The following is a 15,758-nucleotide window of genomic DNA, read 5'->3' as shown; positions in this document are numbered from 1 at the left end:
GAGGCTAGTACTTTGTGACTCTCAGATCTTACTACCTTATTCTTTCTTTGTAATCTGTTTTGAGAACCTTTTCTTTGAAAAGGGGTGTATAAATACTACTACTATTCAGTAGACAGCTCTCATGCTTCAGGCTGGGGCCTAAGCTTCCTATAAAATATACCAAAAATAGTCACATCTTCATAGTGTAGAAATCAATAACTTGCTTTCAGGAAAGCCAATAACTATTTACCAGTGTGGCAAATGAATGTTATTATTTGTCCTTAGCATTAAACTGCTCCAGTTTGCATATAAATTTCTCTCTTGGAACATTAAAAAAAAAAAAAAAACACCCTCAAGAAAGTGGTTCTCATATCATACAACATTCTGTGGGTGTTTTGCAGGTTCTGCAGCTTTCTAATGCAAGTTTTGTTAGAGGACACTTGTGCAAATGCTGAAATAATGTGAAGGAGTTGGAGGATCACATGGCCATTTGAAATAATGGCCATACAATCCTGCCAGCTATTTCAGTGTTTGCACAAGTGCACTCTAGTGCAACCTGTATTTGGAGGCCCCACCTAGGTTAAATCGTAGCGATTGCATGATGACAGGATAAATTCAGCAGTCCCTGCTGGTTCCCTCTGTTGGGTAGTTCATTTCAAAGCAAAGACCGAACTAGGAGCACCAAGGAGCTGTCAAAAGAATTCCAGGACAAAGTTGTGGAAAGGCACAGATCAGGATGGGTATAAAAGAATTGCAAAGTCCTTGAATATCCTTCGGCTCATGATCAAGATTATTAAGTGGAAGGTGCATGGCACTACCAAGACTCTACCTAGATCAGGCCATCTTTCCAAACTGCATGACCGAGCAAGAAGATGACTGATCAGGGAGCAAACCATGAGGCCAATGGCAACTTTGAAAGAACTACAGGCTTCCATGGCCAAGACGGATCATAGTAGAGATGTGCATGGAGCCAGCTGTGGCTTGATGGTAGGGGGGTTAGGAGGGTGCTCTTTAACCCCTGCTGCATTCCCCCTGCTGGAGCTGTTTTAAACGGTCCCATGGAGCGGCAGCATACCTCCTTGCTGCCCCAGTGCATGTTGGAACAGAAGTTGCTGGTGAGCAAGCATGATGTGTGTGCACATGAAAGAGCAATGTGTGCATGTGCACCGTGCACTTCGTCCGACGTGCACTGGGGTGGCAAGGAGGTTCTCTGCTGCCCCGTAGGACCGTTTTTAAAGACAGTGCCGGTGGAGGAGACATGGGGGAGGGGGTAGAGCACCCTCCCTGCTCCTTAAAGGTAACCTCCGCCCGCCCATTGAACCAGCCGAACCACTGGTCCTTCAGACCAGTTTGGAGGTCCATAACAGGACCTCTGAACTGGTTCATGCACATCCCTAGATCATAGTGTGCATGTGACAATAGCCCAAGCACTCCACAAATCTGGCCTGTACAGTAGGGAGACAAGAAGGAAGCTATTACTCAAGAAAACCCACCTTGATTCCCATTTGAAGTCTGCAAAGGAACACTCAGGAGATACTGTAGCCATGAGGGGAAATATTTCATCACACCACAAAACCAAGAAAGAACCATGTGGTCTGAATGGAAAGTATTCCGTTTGATGCAAACCCAACACAGTCCATCACCCAAATGACACCATCCCTACTGTGAGTCATGCTGGCAGCATCCTGTTATGGTAATTTTTGTCTTCGGCTGGGACTGGGGCACTTGTCAGGATAGAAGGGACAATGAATAGAGAAAAGTACAGAAACTCCTTGAGGAAAATCTGCTGTCCTCTGCAAGATAGTGGACTCTGGCTTGGAAATTCACCTTTCAGCATAACAACCCAAAGCACACAGCCAACGCTTTATGGGAATGGCTAAGGAATTAAAGGTTAATGTCCTTGAGTGGCCTAATCAGAGCCCCGACCTGAATCCTATTGAAAATCTGTGGCATGACTTGAAGATGGTTGTCCGTCAGCGTTCCTCTAGGAACCTGACAGAGTTTGAGCAGCTTTGTAAAGAAGAACGGTCTAATATTGACAAATATAGGTGTGTAAAGTTGTAGGAGACCTATCCCAACAGACTCACAGCTGTAATTGCACACACCAGCTTCTCTGGTGTCTTTGCAGGGGCGTGTCTTCTCTGTTGCTGTCTCGAGAATCTGGAATACACTCCTTGCTGAAATGAGAGCCTCCTCATCTCTGACTACTTTTAAAAAGTCTGCCCTGCTAACTGAGCAAAGCGGCACCTTTTCAAAGTGGTGATTCTCTTTATTTAGCAGGGGGAGAACAAATGGCCCTGTCCACCCCCAGCACAGCATCCCTCCAGTGGCTGGTGTCTCTCTTGTTGAGTGGCTAGTGTCTGTCTTGCTGCTGTCTGTCAGGTTGAGGCGGTGGCCAGGGGTGATCAGCTCTGGCTGATATGCCAGCTGCGTCCGTTTCTCGAGATCAATGACCTCAAAACAGTGGTACATCTGTTGGTGACCTCCAGACTTAACTTTTGACCTCTCCTCTTGGAGAGGAGAGCTGGTCTTGTGGTAGCAAGCATGACTTGTCCCCATAGCTAAGCAGGGTCTGCCCAGGTTGCATATGAACGGGAGACTTGATGTGTGAGTACTGGAAGATATTCCACTCAGGGGATGAAGCCGCTCTGGGAAGAGCAGAAGGTTTCAAGTTCCCTCCCTGGCTTCTCCAAGAGAGGGCTGAGAGAGATTCCTGCCTGCAACCTTGGAGAAGCCGCTGCCAGTCTGTGAAGACAATACTGAGCTAGATAGACTCAGACTACGTACAAAGGCAGCCCCACATAGAGCACATTAGGAACATAGGAAACTGCCATATACTGAGTCTCATATTTCTGCTTTGCTGATGGAGTTACACTGGCTGCCAATAGGTTTCTGGGCAAGATACAAAGTACTAGTTATAACTTATAAAGCCCTAAATGACTTAGGCCCTGGGTATTTAAGAGAGCGTCTTCTTTACTATGAGCCCCACCGCCCTTGAGGTCATCTGAGGAGGTCTGTCTCCAGTTACCGCCAACTCGTCTGATTACACAGAGACGGGCCTTTTCAGTTGCTGCCCCGAGATTGTGGAATGCACTCCTCACTAAGATACGATCCTCCCCATCTCTAGCAATTTTTTAAAAACATCTAAAAACCCATCTTTTTAACCAAGCTTTCTCAGCCTTTTAAAATTTGTTGGTTTTAATTTTGTGATTGATTTTAAATTATTGAATTGTTTTAACTTTTTATATGTGTTTGATTGTTTTATGTTAACCGCCCAGAGACAAAAGTTTGGGTGGTATATAAATGTGATTGATGAATGAATGAATGAATAAATAAATAATAAAAGCAGTATATAAATATTCTTCATATTCATATTTGTCAATAAAGACTTATTTTTTCACTCAAGCTTTTTAACTGGACTGTGGTTTTAATGTGTTTTAAGGTTTTCATTTTAAATCAGATTTATGTTGTAAACTGCCCAGAGATGGAAGTTTGGGGCAGTTGAGAAATTTGATACATAAATTGCGGCCAAAGATCCTTCCACCAAGTATTGACTCGGGGATTGAGAATTATCCAATTGTTGCATTTCAGTTCTGTTTTTAAGATGTATGCTTTTCCCCACAATAAACACATTTTGTTTCTTCTGAATGGTGTGGAGTATGGCGTATTGATCCCCATTTAAATGCATGCATGTCTGACGTATTGAAAAATAATGTGACAAATGTGACATTCTATAGGTAGTTTATAGCCAGTATAGATAGTGTTGCTTAATAGATTAGCCAGTTTTTATTCTGTGGGGATATAACTGAATCAGGAAGGTTTTAGGCACTAAAAGATATTAATCATCCTCGTTCTTAGGCATGGCTTTACAATGAAGATCATGAATTGATCTTAAACAACCTCCTGTGCTTGGATGTGTCTGAAACTCACACCTCTGATCCACCACGCCTTATGAAATGCCATGGATCAGGAGGATCGCAGCAATGGCTGTTTGGGGTAAGTATTGTGAGTCACTCCTGTATTTAGTAGAGTTTGGACTCTGAAAATAGGCTATAAGAATAATGAAGATTTCCCACAAATGGATTTCACTACAGATTTCCTGTAAGAGGATGTAATTAATGTGAGGCTCTGAAGACCACCTAGTAGCTGAAATCCTTGTACTTGCAAGTCCACATTGCTAAGCTTTGAAAAGTTCAACATTCTTCACATGGGCTGTTATAATTTAGATTCCAACTAGGTGCATGGGTGTAAGACTGGCCTTGCACCTTCAGTAAGGGAAGAAATATGTGGGGTACATCAAATATTTTGGTCAGTCTAAATCATACAGTACTGGGCTTGTGCCCCAAATGAGTTGATTGTAGCATTGCTAAGTTGACATGCAAGTATTTTTGCTTAGATCCGGATTTTTAACCAATCTTGCCACACCTCTGCCTACCCACTCTTGGAAATGATGCAGTAAAACTGGGCACTTTATTGAAAACACAGAATCTGGGTGCATGGGAAAACACTTCTATGGTTATTTGGCTATACCCAAACTTAATATGGACACAGTCAACTGAGTCAATAGCTGAATTTTCATTTAATTACTTAGGTGATGTAACAGTCACAAGAGCTGGTTTTGTGGTAGCAAGCATGAATTGTCTCCTTAGCTAAGCAGGGTCCACCCTGGTTGCATATGAATGGGAGACTTGATGTGTGAACACTGCGAGATATCCTCCTTAGGGGATGGAGCCACTCTGGGAAGAGCAGATGGTTCCAAGTTCCTTCCCTGGCATCTCCAAGATAATGCTGAGAGAGATTCCTGTCTGCAACCTTGGAGAAGCAGCTGCCAGTCTGTGTAGAGAATACTGAGCTAGATAGACCTATGGTCCGACTCCATATATGGCAGCTTCCTATGTACAGTAAAGTTTATAGGAGCAAAGAGTGTTGCTAGAGAATGTTTGTTAAACCTCAAGTGGGAGAAAATGAATATCTACACTGAGGAATAATCCACTCTGCCACTGTTCCCTTGATGCAGGCTTTGCAGGATTATTTTGAGTTACTAATTTCACTTTCCATTTGGCTTCAGTAGTAGTATATTTTAAATGTAGACTCTTTCTTGGAGCATACAGATTTGAACAATAGAACGTATGCCATGGTACTATTTTAATATTTAGAAACATGCCCTTCCCTTTCCAATATTTGACTTGGGGGAGAAATAAATGGATTAGCCATGCCTGACCTCTAGGTAGGTTGTACTTGATTTAAAGTTCAATGCAGAATTTTTCTGTTGAAACTTGGGTGAAGACAGAGAAGCCCTAATAAGGTCAATTAGTCTTATCAGTCCAGCAGAGAATATCTCTTTGTTTTGGAACTAGACTGAGCTTGTTTACCTCAACTGTTGCTTGATACTCTTCTCTTTACAGAAGAACCACCGACTTTATCAGGTGTCTGTTGGGCAATGCATGAAAGTTATTGACCCACTTAGCCTCAAAGGATATGTAACTATGGCCATTTGTGATGGTTCCCCCTCTCAGCAGTGGCGTTTGGATGGCTGAGTGATAGAATAAGGTCTGTTTCCTTACCAGCCACCCAAGCTGAAATTTGGAGTCCCTGCAATCTTAGAGCTGCTGTATCTGATATGGAACATTTTAAAGGAAAATATCTGTACTGGCAGGTCTGGAAAGGTATCAGTGGACTGACTATTCAGATGGGAACAGAAGCTATGGCAACCTCACTGCAATAGACTAACAATTTCTTCGAGTTCCTTGGTGTAAGAAGATATGCTAGATAATAAACACAGTTAATTTAATGAATAAATTTATCTCCAGATTTATCTATTTGGAACTTTTCCAATTGTCAGAAGAGAGAAGATTATCCTTTTCTGCCAGTATTTCTTGCACAAGTATCATGGTACTACACTTACTCATTTGTGTTTTAGTAGCTGAATTATTTTAACTGATCTGGAAAAAGAATGTTCCATCTTAATTATTTGTGTATTTAAATTTTAGTTCATTAAACTTTAGTATACCATATATAAGACTTTCTGTCATTTGTCCTGAGATATTTAAAATAAAATTATTACAACTTTGATGACACAAAATTGGCACTTTAAACTAAAGTGTGTTTTTATTCATTTAGCTTCATCAGTTATGCTTTGTTTAACAAATTGTCAACAAATTGACCTATGATATGGATTCTGAAAAGAAATGAGGTTTATAAACATGAATTAAATTTCTCTGACAAATTTGGCCATTTTAGGATTGGGAAAGGTCATGGTGTAATGAATATCATCATCATTTCATTGAGTAGAAATTGAATCTTCTGTGTTTAAATCCTTTTCTTTGTGTCTTCAAAATAAGGCAATGTGCTAAACATTTCTAGAGAAAGTGATTTATCGTTTCTCCCTGGCTCTAATGATCATGTGATAACTCAGTGTCAGTCTGCCCTAATTTTTTACTTTCCTTCAGTTTTAAATACTGGAGTATGTAGATGGTTAGGATACAGAGTGGTAAAAAACTTGTGTGGAGTTCTTGATTTGGATAGTGGCTAGATATTGGGCCTATTTGCACATATCTCATACACATACAGAAGTTTGAAGTTGTGTACATGTTTGTGAATGATTGTACCTGCATTCACTTTAAAAGTGAATCTGGGTACAGTACCCTCATACAGGTTACAGATAGGTGTCCTACTGCATATATTTTATTTACATTTACATTTTATATTTTATATCCCGCTCTTCCTCCAAGGAGCCCAGAGCAGTGTACTACATGCTTCGGTTTCTCCTCACAACAACCCTGTGACGTAGGTGAGGCTGAGAGAGAAGTGACTGGCCCAGAGCCACCCAGCTAGTATCATGGCTGAATGGGGATTTGAATTTAGATCTCCCCGGTCCTAGTCCAGCACTCTAACCACTACACCACATTGGCTCTTTATTTATATCAAATGTAACATGTGATTAACTGTGTGCATACAGAGCTGTATGTGCTGACACAATATGCAAATAGGGCTATTGTGCTGATTACATCAGTCATTTGCCACACACAGATTGCCTTGGGATTAACTCAGATTATCATCTGCTAGAGCCATGACAGAAGTTGTTGAAGGAACTGTTTCGCCCCAGCAAATAATGAGCTCCAGAAACTGCTTCTTAGTATGGAAAAGGTGAAGCATTTATATAGTCTGAACTTTTATATAAAGCAGGAACTAAACCACCATATTTTGAAAACATCATTTTATATGTTTGCTGGGCTACCATGCCAAGACAGAAGTAACCACTCTACAACAATCTTGAGGTTGCCTTAGAGATTATTTCTAGTTGGTCAATGACACAGGACAGTTCTTTGTATGTCTAAGAAAGTAACATACTCCGGATGCATTGCATCCTGATACAAAACAGATATCCCACATGAAAATATAGAAGATGGTATTTATAGATGTAAAATATTTTATTTGTAAATGCTGATCTTCTAAATCTGTTTCCACAAAGCCCATAACACTCTGTATACTTCAAAAATTCATATTTTTTTGCCAACATTAGATAACTATTATACAGAACAGAAAAAACCTGTAGGACAAATACTGGTAGGATGTTGGAATATTGTACAAGAGAAGAAAAATATTCAAGAAACAATTTCATACAGCTATTTATCAAGAGAAAAATATATACAATTGATTTATTCTGTAAGATAAAAATACATCATGCCATATACATTACAAGTTCAGAGCTGTATCACTGAATATACCAACAGTTGTACAGTCCACTTTAGCTGTGCACACAAAAAACTTCATTTTTTTTAATATTTAGACTGTGAAGTGTCAGTACCAGAATTTAAAGTACAAAATAAAAAACTAACCTGGTTCAAAATGTTGATTAGGTTTCTACAAGCAAACACAAACAGTGTTTATTTTTTGAAAGAAATGTAAACAAAACAATCCATACAAACACATTTTTAAATTACATTTTCCAAAACCCTATTGCCAGAGTCCTGCAGCTGAAAGCACAATTACATCTATTTTTCCTTGTTTTTACTTTTAAAGAAGGCAGCTATTGTATTAGACTTACGCTCTCACTACACATTTCTATTTCATGACATGATTTTAGTGTAAGCTGAACAGTCATCTAATCTCCACTACTTTTTGCTGGAAAAGAAAATCAGTGTTCAGCTTCTATTTTGGGTGGTTTTAGCAGTTATTCACAGTTATCACAAATCCTAAGCACAAAAAAACCTGATTTAAGAAATAGGGATGTAACAATATAATACAAATAAAATAAATCAGTCAGTCTAAATTTCCTCAGACATCTACAAAAGTCATAATTGTAATATACATGCTTTCTACCAGTCAAGGGTTACTTTAAAAAGTTATTTGAGCACAATTGAGCCTGCTTTAAAGATTTAAAAAATAAAGTAAAACCTCTCTTTAAATTGAGATTTTGGTTATTCCATAACAATTGTAATGGCATGTTTAATAATACATGAGATCATATTGTAACATCCCTATCAAAATTGTATAATAAGCACCCGAACTGCTGCAGAGTCTGGTAGCATTTGGTCAATTACTATTTTTTTTTATACTGTACTTTTTTTCTCAAAATATTTACACTTTTATACAAAGTAACAGGGTTTGTTAGTTCTGCAGGTAACAGCAGCAGCTTGGCTTCTAACTTTTCCTTTTAAAAATAGCTTCATTCACTTATTTCAATAATAAATACAAAAAGTTTCTCTTATTTTACAGAAATCAAAAACTACAATAAACTGACTCATGGAATCAAGTATTTTAAATGTATTTTAGTGCAAGTTATTTTTCCCTTAGCTCTATCCCTAAGGAAGTCATTTCAGTACATTCCTTGTTCAGTGGTGTCTACTTTAATTTTTTTTCTGTATTTAGAGGGCCTGCCCCTTTTAATAAGTAAGGCTGTGGCCAGCACTTTGGACGTCCCCCTTTCGCTGGTGATTTCAGTCTACATTCATTGATGCTCCACTGCCCTTTAGCAGGTCAGCCACAGCTTCTCTGCTCAAGTTCAACTATTTCTCCTTAGTGAGTTCATAAAATCAAAAGTGCTGGACCGGTCTGGAGATCAGTTTCACCTCTGTGTGCCTGGGAAGCCGCGCAGCTCCACGTTTGCCCAGCTTGCTTCTGGTGCTTGCTTTTGCCACTGGTGCAGAATGTGTAACTTAACAGAAGCGATTACTTTCACATCCCCCCACCCTGCAAATCAATAAAATCAAAATCACTTCTTCCTTGGGACAAGCAACCCTCGGAGACAGCAAGGAATGCATCTAGTTCATCCATTTTCGGCAGTTTACCGCTCCACAGTGACATGGAATCTTGTGCTGGTCATCTTCAAAATCAAACTTATAGTCATAACAAAGCTGAAATAAAAGAAATGTCAGTTTGATTTGGTGCTTGCAAAGTCAAGGAAAAACCACCCCTCAAATGGATAAACAAATTTTCTACTACATCTTGTCGTATTTTAAGTAGTGGCCATTGATTATAGGAAGGGGCAAGCAATATTTTCCCAACATGAACCATCCCTATAATGGTCCTCAAATCAATGCACCGCTGAACAGGAAATTCATCTGTAATATGATATAGCTGAATATACTGATTAAATATCGTAGATTAAGGGCCAATCTGCGCTATGTTTTCTCCACTTGTGTAAGTGCATAAAGTATTTCCCCAACTAACCTAACTAGTTTATTATTGTGACAGGAGTTTTTAATATGCAAGCCTTGCTGCTGCAGATGTAGGGCTGAATAAGATGAGCAGAATGAGGAGCTAGAATAATCATTGCTCCCCACATTTCAACCAAACAGCACTGATCTGAAAAGCCATTATTCTTCTCACTATCTCATGGTAACTTTCCAGTATAGAAGCAAACACACATGAAATGTGAGGCAAAAAAATTCCCACATAAGAAGAGTACATTATTATACATTATGGCAGTGGTTCCCAAACTTATCAGGGACCCTGGACAATTACAAGTCCCATCAAACAAACAAAAGATCTTGGTGAAACAACAACTTTTACTTTACTTGCATTGTTGAATAAGGACTGCTGAACACCTCACCTTGGTTTGAAATTTTCCATATCAATATGAAAATGAAAAATTCCACATCTATGCGAAAACTCACGCCCAGCGGAGTTGTTCAGGGTTGTGAGAGGGCTAGTGTGTGCCTTCTTCCTTGAATCAGAACTTGGAACCACCAATTACCTGGTGTGATGTTTTTAAATGAGTTTTTTGTGGACAAAATCTCTTGTATTCGGGCCAACTTCGATTCAGACCCAACAATTACTGCAGTGTCTGATGTGGAAGTGCCCAATGACTCCTCTTATGTGGTTAGGCTGGATCAGTTTTAGGTTGTGACTTGTGAGGATGTGGACAAACTGATTGGAACGGTGCAGCCTAACACCTATTCTCTTGACCCTTGTCTGACTTGGCTTATACTATCGGCCAGGGTGGTTGTTATAGAAGGCCTGGTAGATATTATAAATGTTTCTCCAAGAAAGGGCAGGATGCCTCCTTGTTTCAAGGTGGCAATTATTAGAACTCTTCTGAAGAAGCCTGCATTGGATCCCTCAGAGTTAAGCAACTATAAGCCTGTCTCCAACCTTACATGGTTGGACAAGGTAATTGAGAGAGTGGTGGCCTCCAAGCTCCAGGCAGTCTTGGAAGAAACTGATTATCTAAACCCATTTAAAACTGGCTTTCGGGCAGGCTATGGGGTAGAGACTGCCTTGGTTGGCCAGATGGATGATCTCCAATTGGGAATTGACAGAGGGAGTGTGACTCTGTTGGTCCTTTTGGATCTCTCGGTGGCTTTTGATACTATCAACCATAGTATCCTTCTGGAGTATCTAAGGGGGATGTGGTAGGAGGTATTGCTCCGCAGTGGTTCCACTTCTACCTCTTGAACAGATTCCAAATGGTATCCCTTGGAGACTGTTGCTCTTCAAAATCTGACCTTTCATATGGTGTCCCTCAGGGATCCATACTGTCTCTGATGTTTAATATCTACACGAAACCGCTGGGAGTGATCATCAGATTTCATGTGAGGTGTTATCAGTATGCTGATGACACCCAAGTCTATTTCTCTATGTCAAGATGATCAGGAGAAGGCATAACCTCCTCAAATACCTGCCTGGAGGTGGTGATGGGTTGGATGAGGGATAACAAACAGACTGATGGTAGAATTTATTGTACAGGCTTGGAACTCAGGAGACAATTTTAATCTGCTGGTTATGGATGGGCACTTCCCCAGAAGAAACAGGTACACAATCTAGGAGTGCTTCTGGATTCCTGGTGTCCCAGATTGAGGTGGTGGCCAGAGATGCTTTCTATCAGCTTTGGCTGATATATCAGCTGTGTCCGTTTCTGGAGAGGAACCTAAGAACAGTGGTACATATGCTGGTAACCTGAAGTTGGTACAGAATATGGTGGCCAGGTTGATCTCTGGGTCATCTCAGAGACCATATTACTCCTGTGTTGAAAGAGCTACACTGCCAATAAATTTCCGGGCAGAATACAAGGTGCTGGTAAAAACCTATAAAGCCCTAAATGGCTTAGGCCCTGTGTATTTAGGAGAACATCTTATTCATCATGATTCCCACCGCCCTTTGAGATAATCTGGAGTTGTCTACAGTTGCCACCGGCTTGTCTGGTGGCTACTCAGAGATGGGTCTTCTCTGTTGCTGCCCCAAGGCGTTGGAATGCGCTGCCTGTTAAAATAAGAGCCTCTCCATCTTTGACAACTTTTATAAAAGCAGTTAAGACACATCTGTTCACCCTGGCTTTTAATTAGATTTACAGTTTTTAACTTTTTAAGTTTTAACATTGTGTTAAATTGTACATTGTTTTAATGTGTTAAATATTCTAATTCTGTTTTAATTTGTATGTTTTTATTGTAAACCGCCCAGAGATGTGATTGTGGGTGGAATACAAATATGTTAAATAAAAATAAAATATACCTAATTAGTAACAGCGGTAGCAAAACAAAACAACGTAGCAAAACCATTGGGAAGTATGGTACTGTTTTTGTTGTGTAACCATAAAAGTAGTTGATGTTATACCTCAACAGTGAGTTAACAGAGAGACCTGGTACAGATAGAGCTGGCCTACAGGGAACTTACAAGGTAACCCTAGGAAGGTCCTCAATTACCCCCAGAGTACAGAGACCAGTTTGGGTATCACTGCATTATGGAGTACCTTCCAATGCAATTATTCTATAATTAAACCATTTCTGACAATCTCATTTTCCAATATTATGTTTCAATATAAAAGGTAGATAGATAGATAAAGTTCTATCTATCCATAAAAGGTAAGACTTACATTATATGAATGTAGACAAGTGGTAATTGCTTAACAATGTAGCAGTATAAGCAGATTTCCATGCAGCTATTTTTTGACAATAGTTTCTAAAACTGTATGTGTGCTGTGTTGTGCATGGAATTGCTGGTGGCCAATCATCAGTGCATAAACTTGCAGAAGCGTTTTGAAAAGAACACGCTAGTGAATATAATTCTTGTATTTCTGACCAAATAGGAATCACAGAAAGAAGGAATAGCATGTTCTACAAATAAAGATGCAACACCAGAAGCTGTATAAGTCCTACCTCTTCCCCTTTCTGAATTCTCCTGCTAGAGCTGATGATAATCTTATGCCCCCTCTCAAAGGTTACCACCTCAGCCACACAGTTTGGTGCGCAGGAATGGTTAATATACCTATAAGAAAAAAAGATTTTGAAATGTAAAGTGATTTTACTGTAAACTACACACACAACCCCTGAACTCTTCCTAGGTGAAAATAATGTTTTAAGAAGTGTTATAATTCCCATGGTGCATCTGCTACAACAGCACAAATGCTACAGCAAGTTCATAACACAGCTTTATATTTCAGTCAGAGCATGAAGACAGAATGGGCCAACTTAAAGAAGGAAGGCTATTATGTGGGGAAACTTTGGGAAAGAGCCATGAAGTGAGTGTGGCTGATCTCCAAGAATGAGATCACAATTCTTTATAGAGCGACTCACCTTGCAGGACCTCCTGTCAACGTGGCATCAATGACATGGTCATTGTCAATGCGGAACATGTACACCCCGCGATTCTGGGGGGGAAGTAGAGAGAAAGTGCTATCAAATCTGTACAAGAAAAGTTAACCATACAAATAAAGGACACTTCCAAATATGAAGGGCTCCAAAAAGATCTCTCCAAACTGGATGAGTGGGTGACGAAATGGCAAATGCGATTCAATGTAAGCAACTGTAAAGTGATGCATATTGGGGCATCACATATACACTGATGGGGTCTGAACTGTCAGTGGCTGATCAGGAGAGAGATCTTGTCATGGTTGAAAGTGTTGACTCACTGAGCATCAGCTGTGAAAAAGGCACATTTCATGCTAGGGATGATTAGGAAGGGGATTGAAAATATAAATGCTAATATTATAATGCCCTTATACAAATCTTTGTGATGCAGCTGCATCTGGAGTACTGTGTACAGTTCTAGTACAGCATCTGCGCCTTTTTAGTTTGGAAAAGAGCCGACTATGGGGAGACGTGATAGAGGTGTACAAAATTATGCATGGAGTAGAGAGAGTGGACAGAGAGAACGTTTTCCCCCTCTCACAACACTAGAATCACGGGTCATCCCATGAAACTGAAGGCCAGGAAATTTAGGACCAACAAAAGGATGAACTTTTTCACACAACACATAATCTATGGAATTTTCTGTTACAGAGTGTGGTGATGGCCACTAGCTTGGATGGCTTTACAAGGGACTTGGGCAAATTCATGGAGGACAGGTCTATCAATGGATTCTAGTCTGGTGGCTATAGGCCACCTCCAGCCTAAGAGGCAAGATGCCTCTAAATACCAGTTGTAGGGGAGCAACAGCAAGAGACAGGGCATGCCCTCTTGCCTGTGGGTTTCTCAGAGGCACCTGGTGGGCCACTGTGAAACAGGATCCTGGACTAGATAGGCCTTGGGCCTGATCCAGCAGGGCTGTCCTTATGTTATGTTCTTATGTGTTTCTGGGATTCATAATTGGGGCAAAATCCATTGGTTAACTAAGGAAGTGGATGCTTATGTTTTTGTGATTAACCATGACCAATAGGAAAGATATGCAGCCTCTATGTTGTACAGAAAAGTGAAGTATTAACATTTCAAAAGGGAGCTCTGCACGCATATGGACCACGTTCATATGTACAATATTATACGTATTATAGTATATGTATTATATGTATGACATTATATATATGTAATATCCTACCTCGCACAATATGGATGAAACATAATGGAGGTTTATGAAAACTTTTAGGTAATTCTTCAGAATTCTCCAGAAACATCAGATGATCCTTTTACACATGAGCAAAATTCTGAGTGCTTCAGTGACAGGCTCCAATCACTACACAAGACTCAGATGCACCCAACTTACATGTATGCCAACATTCACAACACAGCTGTAGAGGCCTGGTTCCTTGAGAAATAAACCCACACTTTTGCTATGTTACACAAGTACTTGAAATGGAGGTCAAGTTGCCTTATGTAATACCTGAGATTCATAAAGCTTCTCTTTCCTGTTGGCTACCTCATTGCGGATGATGGTTCCAATATATTCAATGACCATGGTGTGCTTTTCAATGTCTCTAGCAGCGTACAAGCCTAGGCCCTATGAAGAAAATAAGAAAAAGTTTAGGAACGTCTAAGTATCAGGATCCACACACTGGGCCACTATGCAGGTGTAAACCTGTAGGGTTAGGGTATTAAAAAACAGGAAATGGCAATTCTAATGCTTTGGGTGGGGGATATTATTGCCTTGTACCATTTTGAAATGATTTTACCATTTGAGCTGAAGGGACTGCTGCAAAATTTAAATGGCTTGCCTATCATAGAGGTACTGTAACTGACCTGAATACGTGAGCGTGCCAAATACACATTGGATTTCCATTCGGTCTTCATTTTTCGGTATTGAGAGGACTTTGAATGAACAAACTGTTTACTGTAAGGTGCATTCAGTTCTCCTGTAACTGTGCTCTGAAATGACTTTGAAGTGCTGGTGCTATTCAAGGTATGAGGCCTGCAGTAATGGGTTATATAACAGAAAAGACATACAAGGAAAACTGAAGATCTCTCTGAATTGTATGACATTTCAAATAAAAGAAAAAAACCAAGAGACAGACAGACATTCAAAGCCAGCTAGCATAGACGACAAAGCAGCTCCCCTGGCTTGGACATGCACATACACAGCCAATGACAACAGGGTTTGTAAGCAGCACACAGAAGCACAAGTATCCTACGCAGCCTATAAACCCTGGGCTGTACTATGTGAATTTAAAAGAAAATACCTTAACACAAACCTCTTGACATGGGTGCTCATTTTCGGCTCAGAACGGGCACAGCCTGTGGGGTTGATGGCAAGAGGGAGCTCCATGAGTGGGTTTCGGCCATATCGGAAGGTGTAATGCTCACAAGCCTCAACCCCAGGAAGCTGTAAACACACCAAGGAGGCACATGTTAGCGCAGTTACAGAACAGCCAGCACAATGGTCTTGTTCAGCAAGAGGATTAAAAATTAGATGGTCTCTGGTGCAGGTAAATGAAAGATATAAAACATGCCACCAAGTGCTTTGCAAATGCCTCAAGTCCAACACCCCTGAACAGCTGTGTACAAGACCCGTGCTGTCCTTTCTACCCCAGCCTAAAGAGACTCGCTATCACCAATTGGTGATGTACTCTGCCCTCTCAGACATTACCTGCCATATCGCCCTCCCTTCTGCCATTACTGTCTACCACGCATATC

The 15,758-nt window shown here is 40.4% G+C and overlaps 2 protein-coding genes across 15 annotated transcripts in view; one reads left to right on the top strand and one right to left on the bottom strand.

The window, feature by feature from the left end:
* The window catches only part of GALNT11 (polypeptide N-acetylgalactosaminyltransferase 11), a 62,263-nt gene extending 56,265 nt beyond the window's left edge, over nt 1-5,998 (top strand). For all 7 annotated transcript variants that reach the window (XM_053262430.1, XM_053262428.1, XM_053262429.1 and 4 more), the window contains 2 exons: nt 3,838-3,975; nt 5,385-5,998. In XM_053262430.1, coding sequence (XP_053118405.1) covers nt 3,838-3,975; nt 5,385-5,516 — 270 coding nt within the window. In that variant the 3' untranslated portion in view covers nt 5,517-5,998. The remainder of the gene's footprint in view (nt 1-3,837; nt 3,976-5,384) is intronic.
* A 1,392-nt stretch (nt 5,999-7,390) lies between these two features.
* The window catches only part of KMT2C (lysine methyltransferase 2C), a 302,840-nt gene continuing 294,472 nt past the window's right edge, over nt 7,391-15,758 (bottom strand). For 5 of the 8 annotated variants that reach the window (XM_053260171.1, XM_053260174.1, XM_053260173.1 and 2 more), the window contains 6 exons: nt 15,305-15,447; nt 14,868-15,036; nt 14,512-14,628; nt 12,993-13,066; nt 12,576-12,684; nt 7,391-9,335 (listed from right to left, as the gene is read on the bottom strand). In XM_053260171.1, the coding sequence (XP_053116146.1) occupies nt 9,243-9,335; nt 12,576-12,684; nt 12,993-13,066; nt 14,512-14,628; nt 14,868-15,036; nt 15,305-15,447 (705 nt within the window). In that variant the 3' untranslated portion in view covers nt 7,391-9,242. The remainder of the gene's footprint in view (nt 9,336-12,575; nt 12,685-12,992; nt 13,067-14,511; nt 14,629-14,867; nt 15,037-15,304; nt 15,448-15,758) is intronic. The other 3 variants (XM_053260175.1, XM_053260179.1, XM_053260176.1) reach the window with 2 other exon arrangements.

Source organism: Hemicordylus capensis, chromosome 6 (genome assembly GCF_027244095.1).
Source record: "Hemicordylus capensis ecotype Gifberg chromosome 6, rHemCap1.1.pri, whole genome shotgun sequence".
Classification (NCBI taxonomy): domain Eukaryota; kingdom Metazoa; phylum Chordata; class Lepidosauria; order Squamata; family Cordylidae; genus Hemicordylus; species Hemicordylus capensis.
Note: the sequence above shows the minus strand (reverse complement) of the source record. Positions and strands in the feature narration are given on the sequence as shown.